The 17,488-nt window shown below is 36.5% G+C and overlaps 1 protein-coding gene across 13 annotated transcripts in view; it reads right to left on the bottom strand.

The window, feature by feature from the left end:
- The window catches only part of Picalm (phosphatidylinositol binding clathrin assembly protein), a 114,400-nt gene that overhangs the window by 39,207 nt on the left and 57,705 nt on the right, over nt 1–17,488 (bottom strand). For all 13 annotated transcript variants that reach the window (XM_074081662.1, XM_020166762.2, XM_074081659.1 and 10 more), the window contains exons 6-8: nt 15,885–15,996; nt 13,594–13,700; nt 11,641–11,682 (exon numbers count right to left, since the gene is read on the bottom strand). In XM_074081662.1, coding sequence (XP_073937763.1) covers nt 11,641–11,682; nt 13,594–13,700; nt 15,885–15,996 — 261 coding nt within the window. The remainder of the gene's footprint in view (nt 1–11,640; nt 11,683–13,593; nt 13,701–15,884; nt 15,997–17,488) is intronic.

Raw genomic sequence — 17,488 nt, 5'->3', positions numbered from 1 at the left:
CTCTTCACCTAGGCCAGTAATAAAAACTAAAAGCATACTACAATATTCCCCTTCTTTTTTATCTTGGAGCTGGCCAGTCACAATACCCCCATTTCAGAAAGGATCCTGCCCTGTAAGTCAGAGAAAGGAATGCAGAATAAGAATGCATAGAGGCTGTTAGTTTAGATATGAATTACCCTCCCCTTCACGTGATGGACTAGCATCTACCTGGTGGTGCTGAGAGATGACTGAATCATGAGAACGCAAACCTCATCAATGGATTAATTCATAACTGAATGGTCTAGTTGGAGGAAATAGGTCATGTAGAAGGGCTTACCTCATCCTCTGCCCCTTGCTCTCTGCTTCTCAGCTACCATGTGGTGAGCAGCTCTGCTCAACCACATGATCTCCACCATGATATTCTGCCTTGCCACAACTCAAGCACAATGGAGCCAAGTAATCATGTACTGAAACCGTAAGGCAAAATAAATCTTTCCTTCTTTAAGTTAATTTGCCCAAGTGTTTTGTCACAGTGCAAAAGGGTAATTAACAGAGGCCAAGATGAATGTGGCCATATCCTGCTGAGTTTCCCTACTCAATCTATTAGTATTAGATGGTGGTTTATGCTTTAATCATGTGCATTAAAGTCTCCATAAAAAACCAAAGGATAGGGTTCAGAGTTTCTGGACAGCCTAACAATGTACAGGTTGCTGAGAGTGGTATGCCCAGGGAGGGCATGGAATCCCTATGCCCCTTCCCACGTGCTTGGTCCTATGCATCTCTTTATTTGTATCCTTTGCTACTAAACATGTTTCCTTGTGTTGTCTGAGTCACTCTAGCAAATTAAGCAAATCTGAAGACAGATCTGTTGGATCCCTGTATTTAGCTGGTCAGTCAGAAGCACAGATAAAACCACCTGGGGTTAATGACTGGCAGCTGAAGTGCAGCGTAGGTGACACTCTTGGAGCCTGCACCCTCAACCTGTGGAATCACATACCATCTTCAAGCAGAGTCAGAACTGAATTCAGGAATGCCCAGCTGGTGTTTGCTTGGGGGATTGTTTGCTTGGTGTGTGGGGAAAACCCTTCATATATCTGATGAAAAGTGATCTGCGTTGTGAGAGTACAGGAGCATAAACTAATTTGTCTCTCCACTGTATGTCTGCAACTTGCATAATTTATTGATTCTATTTATGTTAAGCTCAAGAACTAATAAAATGATGCTACAGGTTGAATATCCATTATCTAAAATGCTTAGGACCAGAAGTCTTCTATGTTTACTTTTTTGATATTTGCTATCAAAATCTTGGGGATGGGTCTAAAATTTAAACAAGAATTCATTTACGTATCATGTAGACTTAATACACATAGTCTGAAAGAAATTTCATACCATACTTTTAGTGTGCCTATGTTTTGACTGTGACTTATCCCATGAGGTTAGGTGTGGAATTTTCTAATAGAGTACCATGTGAGCATTCAAAAGTTTTGGACTTGGGAGCATTTAGTATTTCTGAATTTTGGAATAGGAATGCTCAACCTGTATTAGAAACCCAAACAGTAATGATACATGGAAATGGAAACAAAGTAAGAGTGATAGAACTGGGTATGTCTTGAATAGTACGTTGATTACACAAAGATTTCCATTTATCACATCCACTGAAATAGGTATTTTTCTTGAGTGTTTTTCTTTTTCTTTAACTGAAAACTAGTTGAACTACAGGCCTAGTATTAGTATGGTCTGAGAAAAGGGTTAATTATTTTGAAAAGGAAACCTTTCCAGTATGCAGAGTAAGAACAGGTCCCTCTGTTTAAGTGAAGTAAATGCACCTGGCATTTATTTACCCCAAATATTGTTCTTAGGTTTTCCTTGTAGAACTAGGGACTGAACTCAGGGCTTCAAAGCACTCAACCACTTGAGCCACAACTCAACCTTTTGCCTTTTATTTTCAGTTTTTTCTATGGATATGGTTTCATGCTAACTTTTCCTGGGCTGACCTCAAACCTTGATCCTCCTGCCTCCTCCTGAGTAGCTGGGACTACAGGTCTGTACCACTATTCCCGGCCTCCTTGAATTATTTAGGAATTCAAGAAACAGTTTTTAGATAGTAGTATCTAAAAAACAGAGGAGTCAACATCTAGCTAATTTCTCTATCAATTACGGCTTTAACAATACCTTTCATCTAGTATTGTCTATGAACAGTATATGGCAAGACCATACCACAAGGGAGTAGACAACCATTTAAATTCAAATACTGGATTATAAGACGGGCTTTGACATTAAACATTCCCTGCTACACCCCAGCAAAGTGCTAATTGGCAAGCAAAACACTGTCTCAAGAGTTTTTAGTGGAGGTGATCATAAGAGTGTTGATGATTGCTGGTAAGGCTTTACTTTGGTGGTACTAAGGTTTGAAGTCAAGGCTTCACACTTGCTGGGCAGGTGCTCTACCACTTGAGCCATTCCACCAGTCCTGTTTTGTGTTGGGTATTTTCGAAATAGGGTTTCATGAAATATTTGCCTGAGCTAGCTTCAAATGCCAATCCTAATCTTCGCCTCACAAGTAGCTAGGATTACAGGTGTGACCAACAGGTACCTGGCTGTTGGTAGGTTTTCAAAAGCTCATTTAAAACAACAGGTACCCTGGAAACAAGGGGGATGAGAGGTAGAGGGAAGGAGCAGGGGGGAGAAATGGCCCAAACAATGTATGCACATATGAATAAATGAACAACAACAAAAAAGAATCCATGAAACCATTAAAAAAAAAGGTACTGAATTAGCTACCTTGCATATAATCACTGAATCTATGAAGTAGACACCACTGACATACCCACTTTAGACACAGACAACCTGAGACAGTAAAACCAAATAATTTGTGAAAGATCACACATCTGACATCCAGCAAGAGACAAAACAGGTATATGTGATCGTAAAATCTGGGTATTGAACTACCAAATCTTAGACTGAAACTAGTCATTCAATTTTAACTTTATTGTGAAGAGTTTAAGATGTGACTCACAAATATTAAACCTCTAAGATATAACTAATGATGAACCATTTCTAAAATACTTTTAAAAGTATCTGGCTATTCTTTAAAAGGAAAGTGTGCTTTATAAAGAGAGATGGAGACTTCAGGTTAAACTGAGAAACCAGGAGGGGCCCTGGGACGACAGACACGTGCGGCCAGACGGCTTGGGAAGACACGGACAAGGTAAGCTAAGCGATACGCGGTACTCCTACGGACAACCCTGGGCCAGAACAACATAGCCCCGTGGACAGACCGACCTCCACCTGGGGAAAAAACAATAAACACACATAGCAAAGAGGGTGGGGCGCACTGGGCGCCTAAGAGGGGGGAAGGGGATCCTTCCCGGAACTATAAATAAACAAGCCGGGCCTGGCCGGAGAGGCTCTGGCGGGAGCGCGGGCACACGCCCAACAACCAGGAGCGGGAAAGCTTGTGTGACTGGCAGAGGGAGGAAAACTCCAAAAGAGAGGGGGGAAGACCCACTTCCAACGTGAGCTGTAAACAAACACGCAGGCCAGAGAAAGTGGCTGCAGTGTCACCTCCTCCAGTGTGCTTGGAAAGGGGAAAGAGTGTAGCAGTGGCTCCCACACAAGAGAACTCTGAGTAAACAAAGTCTGCAGGGCCAGGTGAGTGTTAACCTCACTCCTGAGATCTGCATAAATAATGCCTCCAGCAACAGCAGGCTGACAGCAGTGGGCAGGCAAGCCACAGCCCCAGACAGCCATTCACAACCTGTCTCCGACTCTGTTTTTTCTCTCTCCCTACCTTTGATGAGAAAACAACCGAACTACACCTGCATGCTGAAAAACTTACTGAAACAGTATTGCATTTGAACTTGTGACACTTTGTGTTTTCTTTTTTGTATTTTTTATTTTTTTGTGCAGTTTTGTTCTACTTTATGCGTCCCCTTTGATGAGATAACTACATAACAACAACAGAGGCACCATCTCCAGGATTGAAGGCTGAGACAGACACCAAAATTATTAAGACAGAAACTTCATTGCATTTGAGCTTGGAGGTTTTTTTTTTTTTCTATTTTTCATTTTGTTTTATTTTATTTATATATATATATATATATATTTTCCTTTCATTTACTCATTTTTTATCTTTATTCTTATCTTTATTCTTTTTATTCTTTATTTTCAATCCTCTCTCTGTCTCTCTAATGCCTTTTCAACTTACGGTTGATTAGTACACTGTCTCTCCCTGTTTATATCTTTGAAACTTTTTTGTTTGTTTCTTTGTTTTGTTTTTTTTTTTCTACTTGATTATTTATTCCTCCCTTTTCCTTTAACTTCTTTGCTTTCCATCCCCTCTCAACCTTCCACTCTAAATATCACTAGTGTTACTATTATAAGACAGAAAATACTTAATTGCACACAGTACAGGGACAATAAAAACATCAAGGGCAACGATGGGAAGACAGAAAAAACAGGAAAACCAGTTTCCCCACAGCAAAAAATTAGTACAGGAACCAGAGGGGAATGAAGAAAACAGATACTCAGATCCAGACTCCAACAAATTGAAGATAACCTATGCCAAAGAACCCAATGAAGCCCACAAGAATAGTTTAAAAGAACACATACTACAGGTACTCAATGAGAATTTTATAGAGATGATACTGGATAGGGTCAACCAAAATGTACAGGAGACACTCAAGAAATTCCAGGACAACAAAAATAGAGAATTTGAAAAAGCAAAAGAAGAAATAAAGGAAACCATAGAAGGACTGTATAAACACCAAAGTGGAACATAGAACACAATTAATAAAGAGATAAATGAACTCAGGACAAAAGTAGACAATATTAAAGAGGAAACGACCCAGGATATGGAAAACCTCAGAAAAAAGAACGAAACAGAACTGCAAAACAAAACGGAAGGCCAATCCAGCAGAATAGAACAAACAGAAGACAGAATCTCAGAACTTGAACATGAAATGGTAATTAAAGGAAAAACCAAAGAACTATTAATTAAACAACTCAAGACCTGTGAAAAGAAAATTCAAGAACTCATTTACTCCATTAAAAGACGAAACTTGAGAATCAGGGGCAATGAAGAAGGAGAAGAGGTGCAAGCAAAGGGAATACGTAATATATTCAACAAAATAATAACAGAAAATTTCCCAAATCTAGAAAGATATTCCCATACAGATGCAAGAGGCCTCCAGGACACCAAACAGACCAGATCAAAATAGAACTACCCCACTACATATCATCATTAAAACAACAAGTTCAGAAACTAGGGAAAGAATATTGAAGGCTGTAAGACAGAAAAAAACAAATGACATACACAGGTAAACCCATCAAAATCAAATCAGACTTCTCAACAGAAACATTAAAAGCAAGAACAGTTTGGGGTGAGATCTTCCGGGCACTGAATGAAAATAACTTCAACCCCAGAATACTCTACCCAGCAAAACTATCATTCAAAATAGATGGAGCAATAAGTCTTCCATGATAAGCAGAAACTAAAACAATATGTGAACACAAAGCCACCACTACAAAAGATTCTGCAAGGGATTCTGCACACAGAAAGTGAAACCCAACTTAACCATGAAAAGACAGGCAGCACCAAACCACATGAAAAGAAACATCAAGACAGTAGAGAGTAACCTCAACTTAGGTACACACAATCAACCCTTCAAACACCTAAGACAACTACATGACAGGAATCACCACATACCTATCAGTACTAACACTTAATGTTAACGGAAATAATTCACCCATCAAAAGGCACCGCTTCACGAAATGGATTAAAAAGGAAGATCCAACAATTTGTTGCTTACAGGAGACCCATCTCACTGACAGAAATAAGCATAGGCTTAGGATGAAAGGCTAGAAGAAGATTTACCAAGCCAATGGCCCCAGAAAACAGGCAGGAGTAGCAATACTTATCTCTGACAAAGTAGACTTCAAACCTACATTGATCAAACGAGATAAAGAAGGACATTCCACACTAATAAAAGGGGAAATAGACCAAAAGGAAATAATAATCATCAACCTGTACGCACCCAATGTCAACACACCCAATTTCATCAAACACACCCTGAAAGACCTAAAAGCATATATTAACTACAACACAGTGGTTGTGGGAGACTTTAACACCCCATTATCATCAATAGATTGGTCATCCAAACAAAAAAATCAATAAAGAAATCCAAGATCTAAAATATACAATAGATCAAATGGACCTAGTTGATGTCTACAGAGCATTTCATCCAACATCTACACAATATACATTCTTCTCAGCAGCCCATGGAACCCTCTCCAAAATAGATCATATCCTAGGGCACAAAGCAAGCCTCACCAAATATAAGAAAACAGAAATTATATCGTGCATACTATCCGATCACAATGCAGTAAAAGTAGAACTCAACAACAAAAGTAAAGACAAAAAACATGCAAACAGCTGGAAACTAAATAACTCATTACTTAATAAACAATGGATAATCAATGAAAAAAAACAGGAAATTAAGACGTTCCTGGAAGTGAATGAAAATGAAAACACACCTACAGGAACCTATGGGACACAGCTAAGGCAGTCCTGAGAGGAAAGTTTATAGCCATGAGTGCATATATTAAAAAGAACGAAAGATCCCAAATCAATGACCTAATGATACATCTCAAACTCCTACAAAAACAAGAACAATCAAATCCCAAAACAAATAGAAGAAGAGAAATAACAAAAATAAGAGCTGAAATTAACGAAACAGAAACCAAAAAAACCATACGAAGAATTAATGAAACAAAAACTTGGTTCTTGGAAAAAAACAAGATTGACAGACCCCTGGCAAACCTCACAAAATGAGAGAAAAAACTCAATTAGTAGAATCAGGAATGCAAAAGGGTGAGATAACAACAAATACCATGGAAGTCCAGAATATCTTCAGAGACTACTTCGAGAAAATATATTCAAATAAATTTGAAAATCTTAAAGAAATGGACAGATTTCTAGCTACATATGATTATCCAAAACTGAACCAAGAGGAACTTAATCATATGAATGGAGCTATAACACAAAATGAAATTGAAGCAGGAATCAAGAGTCTCCTGAAAAAGAAAAGTTCAGGACCTGATGGATTCGCTACTGAATTCTATCATAACTTTAAAGAAGAACTGATACCAACCCTCATTAAACTGTCCCACGAAATAGAAAGGGAAGGAAAACTGACGAACACATTTTATGAAGCCAGTGTTACACTTCTCCCAAAACCAGGCAAAGACACCTCCAAAAAGGAGAACTATAGGTCAATCTCCTCAATGAACATTGATGCAAAAATCCTCAATGAAATAATGGCAAACCGAATTCAACAACACATCAAAAAGATCATTCACCACGACCAAGTAGGCTTCATCCGAGGGATACAGGGGTGGTTCAACATACAAAAATCAATAAACGTAACAAACCACATTAACAGAAGCAAAGACAAAAACCACTTGATCATCTCAATAGATGCAGAAAAAGCCTTTGATAACATCCAACACCATTTCATGATAAAAGCTCTAAGAAAACTAGGAATAGAAGGAAAGTACCTCAACATTATAAAAGCTATATATGACAAACCTACAGCCAGCATTATACTTAACAGTGAAAAACTGAAACCATTCCCTCTAAAATCAGGAACCAGACAAGGATGCCCACTATCTCCACTACTCTTCAACATAGTACTGGAATTCCTAGCTAGAGCAATTAGGCAAGAAGAAGGAATAAAAGGAATACAAATAGGTAAAGAAACTGTCAAAATATCCCTATTTGCAGACGACATGATCCTATACCTTAAAGACCCAAAAAACTCTACTCAGAAGCTTCTAGACATCATCAATAGCTATAGCAAGGTAGCAGGATATAAAATCAACATACAAAAATCATTAGCATTTCTTTTCACTAATAATGAACAAACTGAAAAAGAATGTATGAAAACAATTCCATTTACAATAGAGTCAAAAAAAATCAAATACCTAGGTGTAAACCTAACAAAGGATGTGAACGACCTCTACAAGGAAAACTATAAACTTCTGAAGAAAGAGATTGAGGAAGACTATAGAAAGTGAAGAGATCTCCCATGCTCGTGGATTGGTAGAATCAACATAGTAAAAATGTCTATACTCCCAAAAGTAATCTACATGTTTAATGCAATTCCTATCAAAATTCCAATGACATTCATTGAAGACACTGAGAAATCTACTGTTAAATTTATACGGAAACACAAGAGGCCAGGAATAGCCAAAGCAATACTCAGTCAAAAGAACAATGCTGGAGGAATCACAATACCTGACTTCAAACTATATTACAAAGCAATAACAATAAAAACCGCATGGTACTGGCACAAAAACAGACATGAAGACCAGTGGAACAGAATAGAGGACCCAGATATGAAGCCACATAACTATAACCAACTTGTCTTTGACAAAGGCGCTAAAAATATACGATGGAGAAATAGCAGCCTCTTCAACAAAAACTGCTGGGAAGACTGGTTAGCAGTCTGCAAAAAACTGAAACTAGATCCATGTATACCACCCCATGCCAATATTAACTCAAAATGGATCAAGGATTTTAATATCAGACCACAAACTCTAAAGTTGATACAGGAAAGAGTAGGAAATACTCTGGAGTTAGTAGGTATAGGAAAGAACTTTCTCAATGAAACCCCAGCAGCACAGCAACTAAGAGATAGCATAGATAAATGGGACCTCATAAAACTAAAAAGCTTCTGTTCATCAAAAGAAATGGTCTCTAAACTGAAGAGAACACCCACAGAGTGGGGGAAAATATTTGCCAGCTACACATCAGACAAAGGACTGATAAGCAGAATATATAGGGAACTTAAAAAACTAAATCCTCCCAAAACTAATGAACCAATAAAGAAACGGGCAAGTGAACTAAACAGAACTTTCTCAAAAGAAGAAATTCAAATGGCCAAAAGCACATGAAAAAATGCTCACCATCTCTAGCAATAAAGGAAATGCAAACTAAAACCACACTAAGATTCCACCTCACCCGTTAGAATAGCCATCATTAGCAACACCACCAACAACAGGTGTTGGCGAGGATGCGGGGGAAAAAGGAACCCTCTTATGCTGTTGGTGGGAATGTAAACTAGTACAACCACTCTGGAGAAAAATTGGGAGGCTACTTAAAAAGCTAAACATTGATCTACCATTTGATCCAGCAATACCACTCTGGGGGATATACCCAAAAGACTGTAATACAGGTTACTCCAGGAGCACCTGCACACCCATGTTTATTGCAGCACTATTCACAATAGCCAAGTTATGGAAACAGCCAAGATGCTCCACTACTGACAAATGAATCAAGAAAATGTGGTACCTATACACAATAGAATTTTATGCAGCCATGAAGAAGAATGAAATGTTATCATTCGCTGGTAAATGGATGGAATTGAAGAACATCATGCTGAGTGAGGTTAGCCTGGTCCAAAAGACCAAAAATCATAAGTTCTCTCTCATATGTGGACATTAGATCAAGGGCAAACACAACAAGGGGATTGGACTTTGAGCACATGATAAAAGCCAGAGCACACAAGGGAGGGGTGAGGATAGGTAAGACACCTAAAAAATTAGCTAGCATTTGTTGCCCTTAACGCAGAGAAACTAAAGCAGATACCTTAAAAGTAACTGAGGCCAATAGGAGAAGGGCACCAGGAACTAGAGAAAAGGTTGGCTCAAAAAGAATTAACCTAGAAGGTAACACACATGCACAGGAAATTAATGTGAGTCAACTCCCTGTATAGCTATCCTTATCTCAACAGTAAAAACCCTTGTTCCTTCCTATTATTGCTTATACTCTCTCTTCAACACAATTAGAGATAAGGGCAAAATAGTTTCTGCCGGGTATTGAGGGGGTTGAGGGAGGGGGCGGAGTAGTTGGTAAGGGAGGGGGTGGAGGCAGGGGGGAGAAATGACCCAAGCGTTATATGCACATATGAACAATAAAAAATAAATAAATAAATAAATAAAAACCACTTAGAGCAAGCAGTGAGACAACAACAACAAAAAAAAAGAGTGAAGGAAATATGATGCAGCATATACTAGGAGCAGCAATTTATAACAAAAAATGAATGAATAATTTCACAATCCCACTGTTCTCTGATATTACCATATTCTCTGAATTATAGGCAATTGTTTTAATTTACTTTTGAAAATTTTTCTAAATTGTCCAAAGAACCTCTGGCATGTTCTCTTTGCTCAGAGATCACCAATAAAGAGGGAGGGAGAGAGGACAGTCAACCCTAACCAAGTATAAAGCTATCAATATTTAAATACATATAAGGACAGCATGTAATTTCTACATATTGTCTGAGGCTGATGGTTTTTAAACAAAATACAAAGGATGCTGGCATGACAGGAGATGGGTAATGGAGGAAGAGGATCTAACACTACCAAATCAATTCATACTGCACATTATTCAAACAATGATTCCAAACATTTAGCCAAAATAATATGCTCAATCTTAATGAAGCCACTTTACCTTATGTGGATACTTTGTTTTAGTTAGCTAGATTATTTATATACTCAAGAGTAGCCTCAAGATCAGAAAGATGAATCAGAATAGTAAAATGAACACAAAAAGCAGCATGCACAAGAAAGTGTTCCAAAGGTATCCCAAAAAGTTCAAAACAAGGTAAGAGATGTCACCTATTAAAGAGAGAGCTGACAAGTGTTATAAGGACAGTTTATGCTACATACTTAACACTCAGTAAACAAAACACTGAGACTAAGCCAGAAGAAACACTGGTGCATGTTTCTTTCCTAAATTTTTTTTGAAGATAATAAAAAAGAAACAATAGCTAACATTAATTGAATGCTTAATCTCTAAATTTTATTAACCTATTTAATCACTCAAATACCATACAGATGGTAACAGTGAAGCATAGAGAGTTAATTTCCCAAAGTTACAGGGCCAGCTAATTATAGCCAGACTCAAACTGACAATCTCACCCTAAAGCAGGCTCTCTTAACTTTACATTTCCAGGTTTATCTCTACTTAATACTCACACCTCAGTCAAACAGCCAAAAGGAAAGGTTTAAAACAGGAAACCAGCTGGGCACCAGTGACGCATGCATGTAATCCTAGCTACTTGGGAAACAGAGATCAGGAGGATGACAGTTCAAAAAGACCCTATCTCAAAAATATCCAATACAAAAAAGAGCCGTCAGAGTGGCTCAAGTGGTAGAGTGCCTGCCTAGCAAGAATGAGGCCATGAGTTCAAACCCCAGTACCACCAAAAGAACTCCCCAAAAAATGGAAACCAAATCCTGCATAAATGAATTCTCTATTACTAGTAAAGCAAAAAATTTACAAAATACCATTCTCTTAAATTTGGCTTCCAGCTTTGTTGTTGCTCGGCTGGTTGGTTTTTGGTAATAATGACGATGCAGAGAAAAAGAGGTTAAAGGAAATAAAGAAATGGTAGAGTAGTTGAGTAGGGCCACCAATAAAAGAGATGAGTTGATCATTTTATGTAGTCATAATGTTAGAACAATTTTCAGCAATGTATCAAAATATTAAAATATGTTAAGAAAGATTATACTGATCTTAACAGTATTGACTACATATTACTCATCTTTGTACTTCAGTACACAAAAGACAGATTGCTATTTTAACAACATACTTACCTGTGAAAGGTCTGGTATATCACCTCTGTCAATTCCAACTTGCTGCAAGGAAAAGTATAGAATAAAGATGTTTTATAAATAAAAATTGGGAAAATAATACATTGTAGATAAGACTTCTATGTGATATATGATAAAAGCATTATGGCAAGAATGAGAAAGACAGACACGAACAAGTTCCTTGGGGCATAAAAGGAAGAAGTAAACCTGAGGACACCTACTTTTTCTTTCTCCATAACACATACCAGACACCTAGATAACACTTTTTAAAACCCATGTCATTTCTGTAGGTCAGGTGTTTTGTTTTGCTTTGTTTACAAATATCAAGTGGTATCTAACCAGAATAAAACTGTGAACACATTTTCATGATGTTCAAGCACTAGGTAATTTCTAGCAAAAATGGTAATCTTTCCTACCATCCAAATTAAAAAATTATATTCCCTCCTGTGGCTATGGCTTTTTTTTTTTAAGCAATTTTCTTTTTTTCTCAGCCTCTCAGAATCATAGAAAAAAAAAAATCCATGTTAATAACTAATCACTGTCTGAGATCTGTTCCCTTCATTCCACGAGGTTACTCTTGTTTTTCTTCTAAGAACTATGGTCTCATAACGACACTGCAAGCCCCAAAAAATAAGTATCATGACAAAATATTTTACAGCAAGGGGATCTTCCTATTTTTTAGATTACACAGAGTTCTGGTTTATCCCACCTGAGTCAGAGCAGTAGATCTAAAGGTAAGTAAGGGCTTAAAACTTGTGTTAGTAACTATAACCACTAAATACAAAGAACTTAAAAGACCAAAAGGGTAAGTTGACAAATAAAAAATGGTTTTTTTGGAGACAGAGACAGGCTTTGTAGCCCAGGCTGGCCTCACAATCACTATCCTTCTGCCTCAGCCTCCTGAGTGCTGGGATTGTATGTATGCACCATTGTATGTGGCTCAACAAATTAAAATTTATTCTTAAATAAATGGAAATCATATCATAAATCCTACCTTCTTTTAAGTTTTAGTATGTGACTGATCCTCAGTAATCACTAATTTCTTCAAATCCAAAGCAAATTTCAGTTGGCATCACAAAGTATCTCACCAAGAAGTTTTTTGCGTGAGGCCTTGAGTTCAAACCCCAGTACCACAAAAAAATCTTTTTCCCCAAAGATCTCCTCATCTTTTCTATCCTTTTCCATATGCTTCAGAATAAAATATCACTATAATAATAGAGCCTAGGATAAATCACTAATTTGTTAGTTCCAGTGTAGTAACTTTGATGTAACTGATCAAAATATCCTAGGGAGACATTTCTGGCAGTGATGGGCAGCAAGTAGAGAAAAGGAAAACAAAAAATTCCTTAAGTTAAGAGCTTGTCTCTGTGCTAAAAAGATAAGCCTGCAAGCATTACCACAATTGCTTTCTATGGTAATCTCAGAATATTATTTTTAAAACAGATTTGCTAAACTAGATTATCCTGAAACGTCTTTATCATGGTTTTCATAATTAGTGGTAAGTAACATACAAATTTCACTTCTGAAGGGGAACAAACATCTGGAATGTTGTGGCTCCAGTTGTAAGTCTCCTTGGAGGAATAGAAACTTGTACTGACATTGCATATTCTCTACCACCATTAACAGAATAAACTTTCTAAAACACATGATTCATTCCAAACATAAAAGTCACTGCCACCACTATACCCTCTCTATCTACTTTATTCTGTGAAGAAGTAAACAATTTAAAAGCAGATTATTTTTCAATGTTCCATACTGAATTAAGTATGTAGCATATATCTTATTTAAGCACTCATTCCATGCTAAAGAATTCAATACAGCATATTAATATGACTGGATATATACCCTATTTTACTGAAGACATTTCTTACATTTGGATAGTGATTTCTTCAAAGTACTACATACAAATTTTTTTAAAAGCAAGTTAAGAGACAAAGGCCCTTAAAGACAGTTTACCTCTGCAACTTTGAGAAACTCTGAGATTCTTGTCATCCTAGTCAAGAACTTCTTATAAATGTCAAGACCTTCTTTGCACTGGTTCTTTTTCATATCAAAATATTTTTCTGCCAAAAGTAAGCATAAAAAGTATTTACATCAAAATACAATGCTCAAAAATAAAAAAGATGAGGTGATAGCTACAATAAGATCATATAAGTCTCTCAAAGAACATACACTACAAAAAATTACCTAAAATTATTTAGGTATTTAAAGCAAATGAGAATAAAGGTGATACTTTAAAAATAGAAAAACTACTTGACTTTACTTACTACTTTGTTTTATATTTCTCCCCAGACAATTCCATAATATTTGCAGGTAAGCATACATCATACTTTACTCATTTAAAATAACATTAATACCTATTTCACAGTATTTTCATTAAAAATATATTCATATTAACATACTCTAAGATGGCAACTTTACAATATTCTAGTGTCACTTGGAAACCTCATTTAAATTTAAGATTATAAACAATTGCAAAGAGTTTAATTTATACCAATCACAGGGGAGAACGACTGTTTTTCACAGCTTTGAAAGAAAACCCTTCAGTTTTCACTTACTAAAAAAATTAAGCCCAATTTCCCTACCCTCATGAATTAAAGCACCCCTGAATAAATCTGTTCTCATAGTGTATGAAAACAGATTTAAATGAGTAATTTCTAAGGGAAGCAGGGAGAGAACGGACATGTGGAATAAAAGTACTTGACACCTGACACTTGATACTCTGGCACCCTTTGTAGTTACTTTTCTACCCTGTCCAAATCCCACTGAAATAAATGAGCATATCTATGCAAAATTAACTTTATCCTACATATGGAAGAAAATGCCACAAATTTCTAAAATGCTTTAAAAATAAACATGAAATGGATTTAAAAATAATTATTGATTTTAAAACTTTAAAAATAATTATTGATTTTAAAACTTTAGGTGTTAACTCAGTGGTATACCATATGCTCACTATTCCTAAGACCCTGGATTCATTCACTCACCAGCAACTCCTGCCCCCACAAAAATTCTACATTGTGGGGGGGAGGGTGAATCAGTATTACAAAGTTTATCATGGGATAAATTATAAGGAAATAAGATTTTTCCAGGAGAAAAAATTTTAGAGGTTTTCCCCCCATTTAAATATATGTAACATAAAATTGGCTATCTTAGCCCAACTTAATCATAAGGAAGTTTTAAGTTATTACTAAGAATGAATAAAAATTTGTACTACCCAAAAGACTGTGACACAGGTTACTCCAGAGGCACCTGCACACCCATGTTTATTGCGGCACTATTCACAATAGCCAAGTTATGGAAACAGCCAAGATGCCCCACCACTGACGAATGGATTAAGAAAATGTGGTATGTATACACAATGGAATTTTATGCAGCCATGAAGAAGAACGAAACGTTATCATTCACTGGTAAATGGATGGAATTGGAGAACATCATGCTGAGTGAGGTTAGCCTGGCCCAAAAGACCAAAAATCGTATGTTCTCCCTCATATGTGGACATTAGATCAAGGGCAAACACAACAAGGGGATTGGACTTTGAGCACATGATAAAAGCGAGAGCACACAAGGGAGGGGTGAGGATAGGTAAGACACCTAAAAAATTAGCTAGCATTTGTTGCCCTTAACGCAGAGAAGCTAAAGCAGATACCTTAAAAGCAACTGAGGCCAATAGGAAAAGGGGACCAGGAACTAGAGAAAAGGTTAGATCAAAAAGAATTAACCTAGAAGGTAACACACACGCACAGGAAATTAATGTGAGTCAACTCCCTGTATAGCTATCCTTATCTCAACCAGCAAAAACCATTGTTCCTTCCTATTATTGCTTATACTCTCTCTACAACAAAATTAGAAATAAGGGCAAAATAGTTTCTGCTGGGTATTGAGGGGGTGGGGGAGAGAGGGAGGGCGTGGAGTGGGTGGTAAGGGAGGGGGTGGGGACATGGGGGAGAAATGACCCAAGCCTTGTATGCACATATGAATAATAAAAGAAAAAAAAAGTCTAAAAAAAATTTGTAGAAAAATATTAGCTATATCTAAAAATATGAAGTGCATCTAGTAGAACATTTTCATTATGAAAATAAGAACTTAATCACTTGCATATATAATCAGCTATAAAATTTTTTTCTCCATTCAAATTGTTACAATGAGTGGACCTTTTTAGGCAGCTTTAAGTAACAACTCAGTCAATATTATTTATCAATATGACACATAAGAAAAAAATGTTACTAGGCTACAACAGTATTTACCCAGCAAATTAATAATTCCTTCATTGTAGGCTGCAAATAGTCTAATGGCGTCTTTGAACAGGAGCATGAAGGCAGCATTTATTACCCCGTTTGTAAGTTCATTACTATTAACCTGGGGGAAAATGGAAAACAAATTAGCTAATCTTAAGCTTTAAATGACACTGACAGAAAGCCTTCCTAAAATACAGCAAACTCAAACATATAAGCATATTTTTAAAAAGTATTTTCTCTTTATTATACATAAATTTCCTAGTACATGAATATTCTGATTTCTTACAATCAGAGCAGCAGGCAAATATTGCAAAATTCTTAATAAGAGTTCAGACTTAAATAAAAGCCTCAAGTAAACAATAATCAAATTTTTGACATTCAGTTTTAATTCAGAACAATGTCACAAACAAAAAAGGTAATGTCATTTAACTCTTTTTTTTTTTTGGTACTGGGGCTTGAACTTGGGGCCTTTATCTTGAGTCACTCCAGCAGCCCTATTTTTGTGAAGGGTTTTGCAAGACAGGATCTCGTAAACTATTTGCCCAGGCTGGCTTCGAACCACCATCCTCCTGAGTAGCTAGGATTACAGATGTGACCACCAGCACATGACGCATTTAACTCTTGAAATTTCTAGACTATAGCTCAAGTCTTTGTATCATAACATTAAGTACTTCCAATAGCTAAATGAAGCCTCTCTTTCGTTTTTTTTTTTTTTACAGTACCGGGGCCTAAATTAAGGGCCTGACAATGGAGCAAGCCCTCTATCACTAGCCAAGCCTCCATCCAAGGTGAAGCTCATTTCTAGATAGAAGTTCACTGTGACTCATGAAAGACTTACTGAATTAATTCTAAATCAATAAATATTTATTAAATGGTTACTACAATCACCAAAGTACTAAGCTCAGCTAAGTAGAAGATATACTTTTTTAAAGTATATCTTTCCCCAATATTATTATATTACATTATATTAGTATATAATATTATAACCACCTCAGATGGTTGCTGGGAAAATTAACTAATGACTGAAAAAAGTCTAGTACAGTAGCTATCACATAAATGATTATGAAGACTATTTCTATCATTACTGAATTATGTTGCAACAAAAAACAGCACTCATTTATCTATCAAGAATACAGGGCTGAAGTCATGGCTCAAGTGGTGCAGTGCTTGTCCAGTATGCCTCTACCATGCCCAGGGTCCTGGCTTCAATCACCAGTACCACAAAAACAACAAAAAAGAATTTTGCAAATATCTTTAGCACTAAGGAATGAATCAAAAAGATAAACAAAATTAATTGTTTTAGATAACACAAATATCTAGTATATGAAAATTGTTTAATTTACTGTGATCCTCACTTTCTACAAATACATGCAGGTAGTTGTGTCTGTGTTCACATTTGTAGCTGTTATGTAACACGTACACACGTGTGTGTCTACAGAGAGACATTTAACGTAAGAACAAAGTTGGTAAACAAACCGGTAAAAAAAATATTTGCAGGATATCTAACAGGTTTGATTTCCACTATATAGGAAATATTTTAATAATAAAGTAAGGACAACTTACAAAATAAAAAATACATATGGCAAAAAACACATGAAAAGTTTAGCTTTACT

Source organism: Castor canadensis, chromosome 1 (genome assembly GCF_047511655.1).
Source record: "Castor canadensis chromosome 1, mCasCan1.hap1v2, whole genome shotgun sequence".
In the NCBI taxonomy this organism is placed as follows: domain Eukaryota; kingdom Metazoa; phylum Chordata; class Mammalia; order Rodentia; family Castoridae; genus Castor; species Castor canadensis.
This window is presented reverse-complemented; position numbering and strand designations above follow the sequence as displayed.